The following is a 17,739-nucleotide window of genomic DNA, read 5'->3' as shown; positions in this document are numbered from 1 at the left end:
ACAGTTTTTGTTGTTGTTAGTAAAGTCAACATTGTTTATTCCTAGGACATGAGACATGGTTTTATCCTGATTATTTCTAACTGACCAGGGTTCCTCTTCATTGCTGAAATTTGAAAATGCAAAAGTGCGTTAGTCAAGGCTATGGTTTTTCCCAGTTGCAATGTATGGCTGTGAAAGCTGGACCATAAGGAAGGCTGAGCACCAGAGAATTGAGGCCTTTGGACTATGGTGCTAGAGAAGACTCCTGCGAGTCCCTTGGACTGCAAGGTGATCAAACCGGTCAGTCCTAGAGGAGATCAACCCTGACTACTCTTTAGAAGGCCAGATCCTGAAAATGAAACTCAAATACTTTGGCCATCTAATGAGAAGGAAGGACTCCCTGGAGAAGAGACTAATGCTGGGAACGATTGAGGGCAAAAGAAGAAGGGGACCATAGCGTGAGCTTAAATGGTCTTAGAGGACAGGAAGACCTGGAAGAACGTTGTCCATGGAGTTGCGATGGGTCGGACACAACTCTGCAACTAACAACAACAAGAAGGCAATGCTATAGTTAATCAAAATTTCAGCTACTGGCATTGCCATATTTCATCCATTGTGAACCTTTGATGGGCATTTTGGAGATCTGAATTTGGATTCTGTCTCATTTATGGTCACTCATTCCTAGGTTTAGTTTACTGATTTGGAAAAGTCTAGCTGATAAAAAAAAGAAATACAAAGTGTTCTGCATTTTAAAATTCTGGAAATAATATCAGTGCAATTATTATCATACAATAAATATATGTGCTTGTTTTTTATGCAGAACTTCTTCACAAAGGTATTATCTCTATTACAAATCTAGAAGGTTGGGTTGGGCATCCATTGGACCCAATTGGAACTCTTTTCAGTAGCCTTATGGAAGCCTGCAGGGTGGATGATGAAAGCTTCCATGTGTTCTCAGATTTCACAGGTAAAATCTTATTTTATACCACCTGTGTATGCGCATTCAACAAGTTTCATTTTATTATTTATTGCATGTTAACTAAAGAACTAGTTTGGGAACTGTTAGTGAGTTTGAGCCAAAATATTTCATAATTAAAACATTCCTTGAAACAGGGATATTGAAAATGCTTAAGAAACAGAAATTCAGGAAACAAGTTTGTTCTGAGTAATCAGTGGCTTATCTTACTGACTGAATGTATCAATCTGCCTTATAGTGAGAGAGGTATAAGTTCACTCAACTGATGCCTTCCAAATGTTCGGTACCTAGCCAACATGGCTGAAAAGATGTCACGGAGTTATAATCCCAGCAAATCTGTAGAATACCTATATAAGGGAAAATGTATATAGCGAATCCCTTTTTAATTTAGGATGCTCTGGAATTGAATTTGGGGTCTTTTCTGAATTCAGAGCATGTGCTCTTTATTACTTGACTTGATATTAAGAATATTAATAACATTGCATTTCATGTTCAGTTGTTCATATTATATATTATAATTTATTTTCATTTTAAATTATTTAATATAATTTATTTATATTAAACATTTACATAGCTGCCCATCTTATATTGAAGTCTGGGTGGCTCCCAAAATGATTCTTACTACTTTGCTGTGATTTAGTCAGTATTGTTACCATGCATATTGCAAATGAAGGATGGCAAAGAATATGAAACAAAGATTTCCTTAAAATCATGTGGTGAATTCAGGACAGAAGTAAGGATTTCCTAATTCATTGCTCAGTCTTTTGCTGTTTTATATTTCGGCTTTGAATAGACAGCATTTGATTCCTATTCAAATTGCTATGAATACATTTTATTTGCTATTTTGTATGTTTCAAGATTTTGTGTTCTGAGTGGCTCATAGTAAGACATGATTTACATATCGCACCTAAGCCATCTTTTATTTATCCATGGTTTATTGGATAAAACATAATTGATTTGGTTAATGTTACATTATATGATAAAAGCCATGATTTATAAACTACATTGGCTATTTCATAGAAAATGCTGAAGCAAAAAAAATGTTTGACTTAGTGGGATCGATAAAGTAGACCTAAAAATGTAACCATCCCAATTTTTGCTATCTTTATACAAATGATAAAGAATAGGAATAAACAAGGCGTATAATTTCAGAGAAACCATTGTCAGTGGCTTTATTGTTTTTATTTTCTAACTTTTTGTTCCAGAGAACATGGGCCCATGCAAATCTCTGGAATACTATCACTTGCCTACCCACAAATTCTTAGAAGAAGGAGAATCTTACTTAACACTAGCAGTGGAAGTGGCATTAATAGGATTGGGCCAGCAGAGGATAATGCCTGATGGCTTGTATGCGCAAGAGAAGGTTTGTCGGAATGAGGAACAGCTAATTTCCAAGCTACATGAAATAGAATTGGATGACACTCTGGTGAAGATTTTCCAAAAGCAAGCAGTCTTCCTATTAGAAGGTAGCTGATTGTTGATGATAACTTTATTTCTTAACAGCTTTTAACAAAAGTAGAAGGTTGGTTCCTAAGAGATTCACTTCATAATCAACAAGCTTGGAGAGCTTCTAACTATTCCATTTAAATATTGCACATATGAAGAGATGGTTATCCTTGTCTCTACAGAATGGAAATTAAAATAGGTTTGTTTATCTTATAATTCTAGCTATTTTAGGCAAGCATGGAAAATTTCAATCTCACACGTGAGATAATGAAATTCTTACAGTCATCATTACCACTTTCAGGTGACACTTAAAACACATACAGTTAAGCTTTTTCTAGTCATGGAGATTTTTAATCTTCCAAGTCATGGTTGCCCCAAAGGTGCGTTTTCCAAGGCAGCTTGGATTTTTTCCTTTGAAAACATTTCGCTTCTCATCTGAGAAGTGTATTTCTCTAGCCAAACATTTCTATGACCATCTTATGTGGAAGTTCACCCAGAAATAGATGGAGAATTTTGTAATCTTTGAAAGTAACTTTTATTAGTGGAGTTTTTCTGAAAGCAAATATTACCTAAGCTAAGAAAGGTGGATAATACTTGAAATTTGTGAGAATTAAAATGCATTGTCACTTCATGGATAAGATAAATACAAAAAGTAAAGTAAAGTCAATATAAAAGTGGGCATCTTTCTTACCTTTCCAAATAAAAAATAAAAAACAAATTCTGTAGATAAGTGCAAGAATAGAAAGTCAGGTATTAACAATTCTTTGAGGAACCTGAGCAGTAACAAAGATAGGACTTGTATCAATTTTTAGAGACCTCTGTCCTAAACTTAGTATTACCTAAATGTAGGGCAGAGTCCTGAGAACTATATGTATTCTACTTGGGCTGAGTATCTTTATACCTGATGAATATCAAAAACTACAGTTGTGCATTAATGATATAATGAATCTTATTGAATTAGATTGTAATCACACCTTTCAAGGTTTCGGTTCTGTTCCAAAGGCCTTGCAAAAGAGGTTAGTTTTCATCCTTTGGTGCCAGCTACAGCTTCAGGATTGTGTTTGAGTAAGCCCCCGATCAAATTGTGGTAGTCTTAACTGTAAGATGATTATGGTTTGTTGCCTTGTCTTAGTCTAAACATATACTCCAGCAAGAACTATGAGTCCAGAAAACTGCTTGTTAATATTCCTGCTTTGTCACGGGCAGCACATTTCCATCAGGACTGATGGAATGAACCTTTATGGATTTAGAAGACCTCCTTTAACAGCAACTTGGTCTTGCTGGGATTCAACTCTGCCTGCATGTAATAAATTGGGATGGGCACAGATTTAAAATGCAGATGACCAAACTCATTCCACCAAAGGATTTACTCACTTCACAGGTCTCAGATAAATTACAGTATACTATCTCTCATGTCATGTGCAATAATATGGTAACCCTCAGTTATGATGCCAAAGGTTTAAATGTTTAAAACTGTAACATCTGAAAATACTTTCTATTATTTTATTGGCTAAGAGTAGAAGCAGATATGTGCTAAAAGGAAGCTCCTTGCAATGGTTCCAATGCAAAATAGTGTTAATTTGTGTAAAATAGTTCTGGAGATATGTTTGAGAATTTTTTTTAAAAAAAGATATGTTTATTTTTATTAAGGGTCTTTGAAGCACAATAATTCGTATTTTTTCTGCTACAGTTTTTCAGGATACTGTGATCATCAGCTTCTTTGCATTTAAAGGTTAATACTTTTAGTTTTAGCTTCCTTTCAGAAGGTTCTTCAACTTCTCCTAAGTCAGAAAAAATGTAATGGGATTAATAGGTAAAAAGTGATAAAATCTTGCATGACTGATGTAACCCATGAAATCCAATTCTAAAAGTGATTATCTCCCTTTTCTTTTTAAAATAAGATTTTATAGAAAAGTAGCTTATACTGATTCATGCTTGCAGTTTGGGGAGCTCAGCTGCACTCACTGACAATAGTTCTCCAGGATTTAAGATAGAGATCTGTTCGTAAAAAAATTCTCAACGATACCAGATATGCTTTCATGTATATAAAAGTTGATACTTAAGGGCAACCATTCTCTATCAATAATGTAGTAGTAGATCATATACCTAGTGTCGTATATGTTCAGTTTTGATAGTAGAACTTGAGAAGGTCTTCATTATATGTACAGACCCCACAGAGTCATGGAACAGCTACCCAGCTAGGGATATAGTCCCTTGGATAGGCTGACTTGATGTGCCACACCTAAAATGTTATGTTGTTATATTTGGACTTATTATGAATTTGGGTGAGTGGTCTAAGGATACAGACACTTCTTACAGTGACCTGCTTTAACATGCCCGACACTGGGGAAAAATACAAGTTTTGGGTGACTATCCAATCCACATAGATTGGGAGATCTGCATTGGAATATATTGCTCGTGTTCAAATACTCTGCTGAGCTGTAAATTATATTCTGCTAAAACACATTTTAAAATATGATTCAAAAAGCTATACAAGCTTCAGTTTTTTGCTTCAATGCAATATGTTCTACTTGGTTTTCGTGCAGTTTTTTGAGAGGGTTCCTCACCAGAGAAAGTTTTTACTTTACAGAGGATATTTTCTTTTTGGCAAAAATTAGTGCAAAATTTCTAGCAGTTTGATACTTTTTAATTTTATGTTCAATAAAATTATAGTGCTCATTATAAGATTTTCTGTTCTTTTCCCTCCCCTCTCCAATAGCCGGGCCCTATAGCGGTCTAGGTGAAATCATCCATCGGGAGAGTGTTCCAATGCATACCTTTGCCAAGTATCTTTTCACTTCTCTCCTACCTCATGATGCTGAACTAGCATACAAAACTGCACTGAGAGCAATGCGGTACGTATCCTTAAAACACATTTATAAAGGAAGCCCAATTCCAATGAACAGCATGGTTCTCCCTTCAAATCCCTAAAGTCACCGCAGAGGCCTCGCTCCAAACATGTGGCCCTCCAGAGGTTAAAGTCATGGTGGAAGGGAGTAAGACCTTTTCTGTGGTGGCCTCTACTTGTCAGATGAGAACCCTTTGTCTTTTAGAAGACTGAGCTATAACTTTAATTTTGGAAAGGTACTGTCCCAGTGATTTTGATAGTACATATTATACAATAGATTTTTATGTGTATTTTGGTACAATCTTCCCTATCCTAGATGTGCTGCTCTAGGGAATTCTGGGACTTGCAGTTCCAGCATGACTGGAGAGTGTGCAAGCAAGGAAGACTGCTTGATCTATTACTACCTGGGATTTATGCAAGTTGCAAACTCAACATCTTTAGAAACTATCAAATTGAGAAAATAAAAGTTTGCATATGAAGTGTGCTATCCTGGAAGTCTGGTCATGGGGTATGATATTTGGGTGAATGAAACATGCAAGAGTTGCAGGGCTTTTATATTTGTGTAAACACACCCTTTCTGATCCAAGCGTTTCATTTTAATTCTCCATCAGAAGATTCAATCATTTCAGGAGTAGCTCTGAGATTGGTCCCTCTCTAAAAGATGCTTGACATACTTTCTGCTGGAAATTACATCTGACTCTTGAGAGGATTGTCTGTGTAGATTGACTGAAGTATATGCTACAATGTCGGGAACGTAGAATTAAGGTTGCTGTTTTTTAAAAAATATTCTCTCAAGCACTGTTTGTAACTGGAAGTAAATCTAGAACTGTACTCTGTTCTGCTATGATGTCTAATCTGAATTTTTTTTTGTCCTGTTGTAGTTACTTTCCCCTTTCATTCTCAAGGCAATAGCTTCTGTGCTACTGTACAAGCCAGTCCAGTTCTTATGTCTGCCTCATTACCTGTCATCATAGGACAACCATGATAGAAAATTGGAAATAAATGAGGTGTGTCATGCTGTTAACACAGCTGATTGACCCCCCCCCCCCTCCTTCTTTCAGCACTTGGGAGTTCAGCTGTCCCCAAGGGAATCCTGAATCTCAGTTGAGATTACTCATGCAGGCAGCTGCGGGCACAACCACTTCAGTATATCTATTGTGAGAGAAATCTGTCCTCTTGGAAAAGCAAGGGAGAACCGGTACTCTATGCTGTGAGTTGTGATTTCCAACCTAACTGAGTGCTGAGTTGGGGAAATCTGCCTTCTCTAGTGCTTTATAATTTGCTACAGAAAATCATCCTCTGGAACCAAGGGAATACACAAGGTATGTGCCCCCCACCCCCCGGCACACCTCATACATACCCTTGGCTTTAGTGGATGATTTCTTGAAATAAATTGTAAAGCATTACCAGAGTCAACTTCTCCTCAATGGAGTTGAAGCAGTGGTAGGTATAGTACAGGTTTATATCACAAGAGGAAGAATTTCATAATGCATTAATTGAATGGTTAGGTCGACATTCATGTCTGTTAGAGCTGAAGTGCACTTCAGACTCAAAGGAAGAAATGTGATTTGGAGTTTCCACAGGCATGCACAGAGAACTTGTTGAAAATGCCTTAAAACAAATGCATCTTTTCCAGGATAAAGTTGCAGCTGTGAAGAGCAGCCGTACAAGCTGGGGGGAAGAGAAGGGAAATCACAGATGCTTTAAAGTGTTTCCAGCAGATGTTACGGGGGCACAAAATAACATTTCTCAGTTGGAATCCAAAGTTCTGTACAACATAAGGTTTATGTGTTGAGAGAAAGAGTGCACACAAATATAAATCAATTTCCCCACTGCCATCATACACCAAATGTGATTAGGCTAACCAGACTGTTACCTCCAAAAAACATTACACAAAGCAAGCAAAACATTGTATTTCTTTATTTTTGTCATACTTTATAATTGTGTTGTTTTTCTTCATATAACAGTCTGTTTATACAAATTGGGAAGAAACCAATTCTGTGTAGGACACTGGAGAGCTTTCAGAATAGAAGAGAATATATGTAGCTCAGAGTTGAATTGTGGAGTCCTGTCTGTCTGAGCTTTGTTTGCTTGCAGACATTTCATTACCCAACTATATAATATCATCAGTGCGAGAGACATTGCGGCTTGCTGTTTGTTTATATACTTGTGCCCTGCCAATATTGGTGAGGGTATAGCGTATATCTCTTTTGGTAATTGATTAGTAATACATCTTGATTATGGTATTACTTTCTGCTTGTTTGTCTGGTGTTGATCTCCACTTACCTGGGTTTTAACTGCTAAGGATCTGGACTTTTTGTTTCTTTTCTTTTCTTTTTGCTTTTTTATTGTCTTTTTTGAATGATGTGGAACTGTGGTTTATCTCTATGTTTGTATTGATTGCTGATTTATCTGAATGTCATGCTTCCAGGAATTGTCTAGAGTTTTAGGATTTCGCTAACTCTAGGATGCTCAGAGTTTTATAAGTCAAATCACACGGCCCTAAGTTGATCGTAAATGTGAGTCCAGTTTTACAATGGTGTTTTCTGCTGGAATCAGCAAAAACGGTTGCAAATTGCATCATGTGACCATGGGATACTGCAGCCAATTGTAAATGAGAGCTAGTTTGTTATAGCGGTTAAGGCACCAGGCTAGAAACCAAGAGACTGTGAGTTTTAGTCTTGCCTTGGGCATGAAAGCCAACTGAGAAAATCATTCTTTTGCAGCCCAACTCATCTCATAAGGTTGTTGTGGGAAAAATAGGAAGATGATTGGATACGTTTGCTACCTTGAGTTATTTATAAAAACAAAGATGGCAAAAAAAAAATTGAGCCAGTTGCCAAGTGTTTGAATTGCGATTACATGACCATGGAGGCAGGGTGATGGTCATAAGTTCTATTTTAGGTCATAGGTTCTATTTTTCGGAGGCTATTAATTCAAATTGCCATGGTTGTGAGTTGAGGATTACTTGTACAGTGTCTTACATAGGTAGTCCTGGGTCTGCCTAAATCAGGGGTGTCCAACCTTGGCAACTTTAAGCCTGGAGGACTTCAACTCCCAGAATTCCCCAGCCAGCTTTGCAAAGCTGGCTGGGGAATTCTGGGAGTTGAAGTCCTCCAGGCTTAAAGTTGCCAAGGTTGGACACCCCTGGCCTAAATGATCACCACAAAAATCATAATATTGGTTTTGGTCCTGTGATGACGCATTTTAAACCATCATGACTTAACAACCATAATTGGCCAGATTCAATTACAGCTCCAAAATGAGAACTACCTGTACAGCATTCTGCGCTCTTTTAGAATTTGCATATAGCTCTCAAAATCTTTGAGGTAGCATAAATCTACCGAATTTAAGTTTTAGTTCCAACTGAAAAAAAGACATAGGAATGTTATCTGATGTCATTGGTACAGACAGTCTGTGACAAGCATTTTAAAGCACTGAAACTGTCTGTCCTCTAGAAGGCTTTTCATGGCAAATGCACAGCTACTTGGCTTCATTGGCAGTCTCTGCAGGAAAGTTTATGCATGTACAGTTGCTTTCATGCCTTGAAGGGTGTACTACTCCAGACTCATATAATTAGTGAAGCCTCCCCCACCCATTTGAATGTTTTGCACAATCCTAGTATTTAAAATTGTCCAATTAACAGCTATAACCTTATGTTTTTCTTCTGCATTGATATAATTAGATAAAATTATCATTTGTCCAAAACCTTAAAAAAAAAGAGAGAGGAAAAGACAAAAGAGCAGTTGGTTAGATTTTCATGCAGTGAGATCTTCTTTTGTCTTCCAACTTATATGGGAGCTCCTTTTCAGGTAATGTCAGTTTTCAATTTTTCCGATTGTCAAAGTGGTTGATGGAATTTCTCCTCCCAAAGGAGACTTGCCTGGCTCCCACACTGCTATATTTTTAGTGCCACACTTATCTCTTCCAGACATTTTGGATTTGTAAGAGTTGGATTTTTAAGCACCGCAAAGTGTTGAGATCGCTGCTTTTGCATATTCATGTTTTTTCCCTGTGCATAATTATTTTGTCTTTTATTGCTTGCTTCTCATTTTGTATGATGTTCTGAAACTAGACTGCAAAGTGTTCTCTTCTCATGCATGTGAAGAGAGATAGAGACAGAGAGGGAGAGAGATCAGGAACATAATCTTGCTTTGAAAACTTTTGTAACTGGATGGATTAAGCTATATGAGGAGTATTGATTTTTGGAGAGTGTCTATTTAGACTATTTAGTGCAGCCTTCCCCAACCTGGTAGTGTCTGGAGGGTTTGAAGTAACACTTCCCTTTGATCTTCACCCAGCAAATTTATGGAAAGTGCAGTTCAACACATCAGATTGGAAAAGGCTCCTATCATAGAAAAGGTCTTGTTCTCTACTGCCATCACAGAGAGCTTTGCCAAATTTGGAAGGGCTACCAGAACTGAAATTCCGACTCAGGGCTACACAAATCATACTTCAGTGTTTTCGTTGCCATGCTACATATATGATTGTATATGATGAAATTCATTAAAAAAGACATCTGGATTGACTGAGAAAGGTCTTCCAAAGTTCCTCTGATAATTTCAGAATGGAGAGGCTTGGCTCCATCCAAATGTTGTGACTATTTTTCAAAATCTGTTGCCTGAATTACTGTAAAAGTTCCATTGTCGGATGCTGGGATCAATACGAATCGCAGTGATATCCTCCTCAAACAAACACGGGAGGCTTGTAAGTTCTTTTTCTAGCTGATTTCCAATGGGTTCTTCCAGATGAAGTTGTAGGGACAAGTTTAATGTGAATGGTGCCGCTGATTAGCTGACTTTTTTTGTTCAATACTTGCTGATTGCCCTTTTCCCAGTTTCTTCCAGCTACATTTATGAGGCTTGTTGCAAACATGGTACAGTACTTCTGCTTTTAGGCATGGTGGGTCACTTGCAGGAGCAGCATGATTGTGTGAGATTATGTTGACAGGACAGTCATTGGCAAGGTTGCTGCACTTGTCCCAGCTTCTAACTCCCAGTGTTCTCAGCTCTGTGTCAGGAAGTCAGAGCTGGTAGAAGAAATACAGAGACAGAATAAGGCATCTGGTAATTCGCCACCCTGGGGAATATCAGAAATGCCTGCAATTTTTACAACAATGAAGTTTTAAAACTACAAAGAAGGAAGGAATTACTGTTCCAGTGTGAAACTCTGGTGATAGGCTAGGCTATTTTTAAATTCTCCCTGCCAGAAAGAGTAAGCTCAGATAGGCCAGCAGTTTTCAGTGATTGTGGTAGTTTGCCTGCCTGCCCGCCCATCCATCCATCCATCCATCCATCCATCCAGGGATGTGCATAAGTGCACCATCGTGCCTACCACCCCTGTCCTATTGTCCCCATCTATTCGTACCTATTTCCTGTATTCTTACTCATGTTTATACTTATATCTATTATCTTGTAAGCGATTGACAAATCAAATAAATAAAATAAATAAATAAATCCATCTATCCATCCATTCATCCATCTATGTTTTATCTAATTTATATGCTGCTCATCCCACAGTTCACAAAGTAAACATGCCTGCTCTTGTGGTGTATGAGTGATATTAAATAGGAGGGGGGGAAAACAGTCAAGCCTTTCTGAATTTTCATTATGAAATCAGAGAACTTGAGCAATGGGGAGGTTGGTTGTGTGGAAGTGCCCTGTGTCATCACTTTTGACCTTTTGAATGCTGAAGCTGCTCTGAATCATGGTAAGAAGTTCATGTGCAAAACAAAAAAACAAAATCCACCATCCTATTTTCATTCAAGTAGATTATACAGTGTAGTCTGTTCTAATAATAGCCCTGTAGGAGGGATAGAAATAACTTATCAGCAAAAAGCAACTATTTCAGTACAGCTGTAGTATCTCTTTAAACCACTGTTTGAAAGTAGGCTTGTCCTCATATTTATTTATTTATTTTTATCTTGCATGGAATTACTTTTGACAGACTTGCCTCTGTAAGTAAAATAAAGCAAGTGAATGGCTGCTTGCTCTCTTATAAGAGCCTATATTTTGAGATTTTAAACCAGCATTTGTTTAATGTGACAATATTGTTTGGCAACTCAACTCTTTTGACTAAATAGCTGTTAAAATTCCAGTGCAGTTATTGGAATTGATATCTCTAATAATAGCTATGGTGGAATGCAAACGTTATTGAGATAACTTCTCTGCATACTGTGAGGTGGTTTTATATAGATATTGTCTACCCATGCCTCTGAAAATCTGGATGCCCAATGCATATCATTGCAGAGGAGCTGCACCCTTTGCATGGAAAAGTCTGAAATAGAAGATAATACATTCATTTGTGGGTTTTTAAAAAATATATATATAAACATGTGCAGTTTCAGTTTTAGGAAACCAGGATGACATTTTAAACACATAGTATGTAACTTAATAAGAATATTTTATCTGATCATGTATAAAATACAAAAATAATAAATGCCTTCGCTTCTCTCAATCATTTACAAATTTACTAAGAGATGAAAATCAGAGTTTCTTCATTCAGGTACCAACACATATTATATGTTTTGCCAGTTGAGAAAGAAAACAAAGCTTCAGGCTGATATACTTTTTTTGTAATAAATAATGTATAGGAATAATATCAGCATACTATTGTAAACAAACACTCTCATACAGTAAGCATGTCAATCTTTACAGGTTGCTATCATACACATTTCATTGGGAATGAACCCCATTATATTCAGTGATACTTGTTTTTTAAAAAATAATGCAGAGAATCTGGTTGCAAATGTCAAATCAGTACAGAAAAATAGAAATGTGGAACTGGGTCAATACATCATTAATTATTAAGAGTATAATTCACTTTCCAAATCTCTAATAATAATCCCATTTAGAAGTATGTCAGGTTTACCTTTACATACCTTAAGCATGCATGTGTGTATGTGTGTGTGTGTGTGTGTGTGTGTGTGTATTGATAATTATCACCTTTTCCTAGTGTGAAATATAAATAAGAAACACAGGAGAAACAAAATAATTCAGAGGATTTATTGTATAAAGACCTTACCATAACATTACGGTTACACTGAGTTTAACATATATTGTGTACCAATAAAGGAGATTATTTGTAGCTTATGGTTGAAATGGGGGGTCCTTGTTGCTCTCTGAACTTGCTTGTTTTCTTGCAGACTGTTAGGAATCTGTCCACCAATTAGTTGGGTTGGCAATATATAAACCAACAATGTATGTTTGTAGCTTTAAGACAAAATCACTGTATTGATTTATACTATATTCCGATTGGTTGATTATATTACAAATTACCATAGGAGGGAGCTAGAATAGCTTGCTCTCTCTGACATTCTGTCTCTCTGACATTGTGTTGCTATCTAAGGTTCTCTGTTGTATTTATGCTGTGCTTATACTTTGATATCTTTGTTTATTGTAAATGACAAAGGCAACCAGTAAGAAGACTTTGTAATTGGATATTCTTTGGACTGTTAAACGTATATGACCTGGACCATTTATTGGACTGCTATTTCTTAAAGTAAATTTTAACTCAATTTAGTGTATCTGTGTGTGTGTCTGGATAATTATTCATAACTATTCTCATAAACGTTTCCATGTGCATATCCTTGTTACTCAAGGGTTATTCTGTACATAAAACACAGACGTTTCATTACTCAAACTAGGTAACATCAACAGTGTTAGTAAGGAGTGGGGTTTGCTGTCAGTTTATATTCTGATGACTTGTCTGTCGGTATGGGTGGGGGCAGTTTTAGGGATTATTTGCTCAGTATGGGGTTCTTCCTCATGGCCATTCTCCCTTGACTTGGCAGAAAAAAGTTGTAGTATAAAAGTTGATGTCCCCATCGGTGATCCTTATTAAATATAGGCCACGTTAACCAGAGATTAGAGAACCCCTCCAACTTCGTTACCTTCCCTCCCACATCGCACGCCAATGGAAGAAGGTCGACCTGTCAGTCTTCATACATAGGTTGGGGAGGAGGCAAGGTTGGTCACATGTCCAAAATGGTAGATCTGTCTTTCCAAACTTGTGCTCTTTCAGAACAGGACTTTTTTTGGAATAGTGCCATATTGTCCAATTCATGTTCCAAAGAAGCCCAAATCTCAACTGATACATGTAGTCCTCGACTTATAACAGTTTGTTTAGTGACAGTTCAAATTTACAATTGCACTGAAAAAAGTAACTTATGACCATTTTTCACACTTATGATACCGTTGCAGGATCCCATGATCACATCATCTAGATTCGAATGCTTGGCAACTGGCTCATATTTATGACGGTTGCAGTGTCCCAGGGTCATGTGATCCCCTTTTGCAACCTTCTGACGAGCGAAATCAATAGGGAAGCCAGATTCACTTAACAACCGGGTTACTAATTTAACAACTGCAGTGATTCAATTCGTGGCAAGAAAAGTCCTAAAATGGGACAAAATTCACTGAACAAATTTAGCAACAGAAATTTTGGGCTCTTGTAAGTCGAGGACTACCTGTAACAAAGTTCCCTTAGGTCCATGATGGCGAACCTATGGCGCGTGTGCCACAAGTGGCATGCAGAGCCATTTGTGCCGGCACGCGAGCTGCAGGCAAACTTACCTCACTGCGCATGCGCGCGCCTCACAGCTGATTTTTCAGCTGGTTTCAGGCCTTTTTCGGCCTCCTGGAGGCTTGAAAAAAGCCTCTGCAGGCTTTGCTGGCCGAATAATAGGCCTGTTCTGGGAGGCCGAAAAAGGCCTCAAACCAGCCGAAAAATCAGCTGTAAAGCACAGTGCGGGTAAGGGGACAGCGGAGGGGGATTGCACGCTCATGCACAGAGGGCATGGGGGGCGCGGATTGTCTTCTGTGCATGCACAATTTTTGGCACAGGAGCCCAAATAGCTTAGCCACCACTGCCTTAGGTCATGGCTAGTCCAAAGCATGACTGTTGATCCAACCTGATCAACAGCTGGAAAAGTCAGGGAGAGATACACCATGAAGCAGAACAGAGAGGGAGACTCTTTTCTGTCTCCCACTTCATTGTGCATCCCTCTCTTCCTATCCCACAGATGGTCAGTATGAACTAGGGGTTGGCTTGAAGACCTAGGATTACGGGGTGGGGGGGCAACCCTGATTTTAAAGAACTGGACTGTCCTGCTGCTCGCAGTAGAATGATCATGAGAAACTATGCCCAGATACCAAAGTGAATGCCCCCACTAAGCTATCATGCCCAATAAGTGCCAGGCTGATGCCACCATCTTGGCGGGGAAGGGTCATCTGATTACCCTACCAACAAACCAGGCCAATGATGTATGTTAAAAGTTTCCAGGATGAAACTTTTTTGGAGGAAAATAATACTTAATGCAGGAAACTCTAATGATGGTGGTTCCTTAGGTGTGGCCTGAAGATGATATGAAGGTAGTGTTATGAGGACACAGTAGAAAGAAGAGGTTGCCAAGGCTTGTTTATACTGTACATATGAAGAAAGGCTTATATAGTAGCGTTGTCCTTGGTTAACAATGGTAACTGAGACTGGAAACTCTGTCACTAATAAGGCAGTCACAAAGTGCCTGCCATTTGTCAGAAATGATGTAGGGTCGCCCGCTTTTGGGGGGTGGGTTGGACTAGATGACCTACAAGGTCCCTTCCAACTCTGATTATCTGTTATCCTGTAATGCCATGATTCTGCTGACTTATGATTGCAGTTCTAGGTACAGTCATTAGGCAAATCTCAGGCAATTGTTATGTGCAGTGTCATGTGATCATCTTTAATCTATTAAATTTATATGTTGCCATCTCACTCTGAAAAACAACTCTGGGTGGTTTCCCCCTTGACTTTATTGGAAGCTGGCAGTAAGCTCACAAATAGTGATCACATGACCACGAGGAGGCCGCAATGGACACAACTTTGAGAAGCAATTCTAGGTGTCCTCATTTAGTTCCATTGTAATTGTGAATGGTAGCTGAACAAATAACCACCTACTGTTTCCCTGGTGTAGCACTTGTTTATGTTCACATTTGTAGAAATTTGCTGTTCAAAGTCATATAAAGGAAAATCAGATCTATAGAGGTTCAAGGTTTTTCTGTCTAAAGTGAATGAATTGATTAGTTGTAGAGGAAAAATAAATGTTGTACTTTGATGCTCCATAATAATAATTATTTGTCGGCTTAAGAATAGCCATTAGATGCTCACTTTTCCTTTCCTATATATAGGGAGAAACCATGCAATTTTAACTGTGGTAATTTTTTTAAAAAGCTGAAATGGTCAAACTATGGCCTTTGGATGTTGAGTTTCTGTAGAAGGAAAATTGTACTTGTGATCGACTAAGCTACAAGTTTGCATGATCAGTAAGAATATACATATTTTTACTTGCAGGTTACTAGTATTGGAATCAACAGCTCCGACAGGAGATATGTCTCGTCCACATCACATAGCATCAGTTGTTCCAAACCGGTATCCCCGTTGGTTCACTCTGAGTCACATTGAATCTCAGCAGTGTGAGTTAGCATCAACTATGCTAACAGCAGCCAAAGGTATAATCCTGACAATGAACAAACTGAAATTTTAGTTTACTAAAATTTAAATTATGTTTAGTTGATCAGTGTAACAAATTATGTGTGAACAATGTTCAATTTGTCAGCTTCTCCCTTCTTCTGTTGCATCCCCAGAGAGATTAGAAGGTTTCATATGTTTTTAGCCACATTTTATCATGTTTCAACCATATAGGGCAATATGTAAGTGATATAATTGCCTTGTTTCCTTAAACCAGGATGAGTAGCTCCTGGCTTCAGCTTCCCAGATCACAGAGCTGAAAATTAGTGCCATAGTTGATAGAAATAAACTCAGGACAAGAGATATACTTGGCAAAAAGTTAAAGTTAAAGGGAAAGAAAGTTGTGAGAGTTTGCATAACATCCAAGCCAGACCATATGTATTTAAAACAAAAGGAACATAGTTTTTGATAGGTTGTTTGCTTTAGAAATGTATAAGGCTGCCAAACTTTATAATAACTCTGGGCACCATACAGTAAAACAGTCATAAAATGAAATTTAAAAAACAACAACAATCAAATTCCAGAAGAAAAACAGCCGTTAAAAGACAATCAAAGCTGAAGGAAGGCATGTTTAGAGGCATAGATCGACATGTTGAGGAAACCATTTCTTTTTTTCTACTAAAAAGCAGCACAGCTTATCAAAACAAGATGGCAGTGTGCTTGGTCAGTACAAAGGTAGAATAGAAACTGAACCATTTTGAATGAGATTACTTTGCCCTTGAAAATTCAAAGTTGCAGTTTGAATGTATTCTTAACTTCAGCCCTGAATTATTTTTGTACAGTCTTTTCAGTGTACCAAGTCTGTTCTATCCTAAAGGTGTTAGATCTTACTGTGGCAACACCTGCCTTAGTTACAATCCATTTTTGGAGTTTTGCAAAGCATTTTAAATGGGGCTGCCTTACAATAGTAATTAAAAAATTCAGCTAGTTGAAACTAGTCAAACAATCAGTTGGATTACTGAATAAGATTGGTTATACATGCCTCCATGGCTATCCCCCCTCTCTCTCCCTCTCCCTCCCTCCCTCCCTCTCTCTCTCCCCCTCCCTCCCTCTCTCTCTTTTGCTCATCATTCATTATTACATATAATTGATTGCTTCACAACTTGGGTGTGGGCTATTTAAAAAAAACCAATTCCCTCATATGAGCCCCATTTTAATCTAATCAGACTCCCAACTGCAAGAGTCACATATCCACATATCATCTGATAGGAACACATGGAGAGATGGTTGTTTCTATAATTTGGAAATCCCTATAAAACATAGTTTAGGCTAACTAATACATGCATTTTTTTAAAAAGTATACTTAGTCAAGACTAACATTAGCAGATATGGCAACTTAAAAGCCAAACACATGCATAAATGCAATGTATTGTATTTGGCAGTTGGTTTTCTTACAGTGTTCTTACCAAGGATGTGGAAATCATTCAAAGGATGCCTGAGAAAACATGTTTTCTAAGTTTTCAGGGGTGGATCAGTCATACTTAACCTCCTTAATAGCATCAATCTTCTCCCAATATATCTGTTGAATAGAATAACTGACAATGTCTCCCTTGTAAACTAGGATTACTACTGTGAACACCTTCAGGGATCACTTTTAGGATATGGAAAATGGAATCCTTAAAACATGGAAATTGTATGTTAGCTAACCAGAAAGAAAAACTCTTCTCTCTGACTTGAGTTATTTTAGTATTCATCAGGCAACACTGGAAAAGTATTTTGTACAACTAAATGCAATCCACATTCACTTACCACATTTCACATAAAAGTATATCCACCTTTCTTGACCATACCGTTTCTTTCTCATTATTGTATCATTACAGCTTAACTGCCAAAAACATGCTTGCTAATCCATGAAGTCCATGGAGAAAGGACACAATTATTTTGTTGGAAATTGTTGCTTGACCAGGAAGCAACTATGTTCACTTAATACACTATCATTTCTCTTAGTGATTATGGAGATTTTTCCTGATGGTCTCTGCAGTGA

General features: G+C 37.7%; 1 protein-coding gene across 1 annotated transcript in view; it reads left to right on the top strand.

The window, feature by feature from the left end:
• ZSWIM6 (zinc finger SWIM-type containing 6) overlaps positions 1 to 17,739 on the top strand; it is a 100,553-nt gene that overhangs the window by 72,952 nt on the left and 9,862 nt on the right. The window contains exons 8-11 of the mRNA XM_026670523.2: positions 800 to 946; positions 2,161 to 2,421; positions 5,121 to 5,256; positions 15,579 to 15,736. Coding sequence (XP_026526308.2) covers positions 800 to 946; positions 2,161 to 2,421; positions 5,121 to 5,256; positions 15,579 to 15,736 — 702 coding nt within the window. The remainder of the gene's footprint in view (positions 1 to 799; positions 947 to 2,160; positions 2,422 to 5,120; positions 5,257 to 15,578; positions 15,737 to 17,739) is intronic.

This window comes from Notechis scutatus, chromosome 2, assembly GCF_049901735.1.
Source record: "Notechis scutatus isolate UNSWTSFEM ecotype Mainland chromosome 2, rNotScu1.2, whole genome shotgun sequence".
NCBI lineage: Eukaryota > Metazoa > Chordata > Lepidosauria > Squamata > Elapidae > Notechis > Notechis scutatus.
This window is presented reverse-complemented; position numbering and strand designations above follow the sequence as displayed.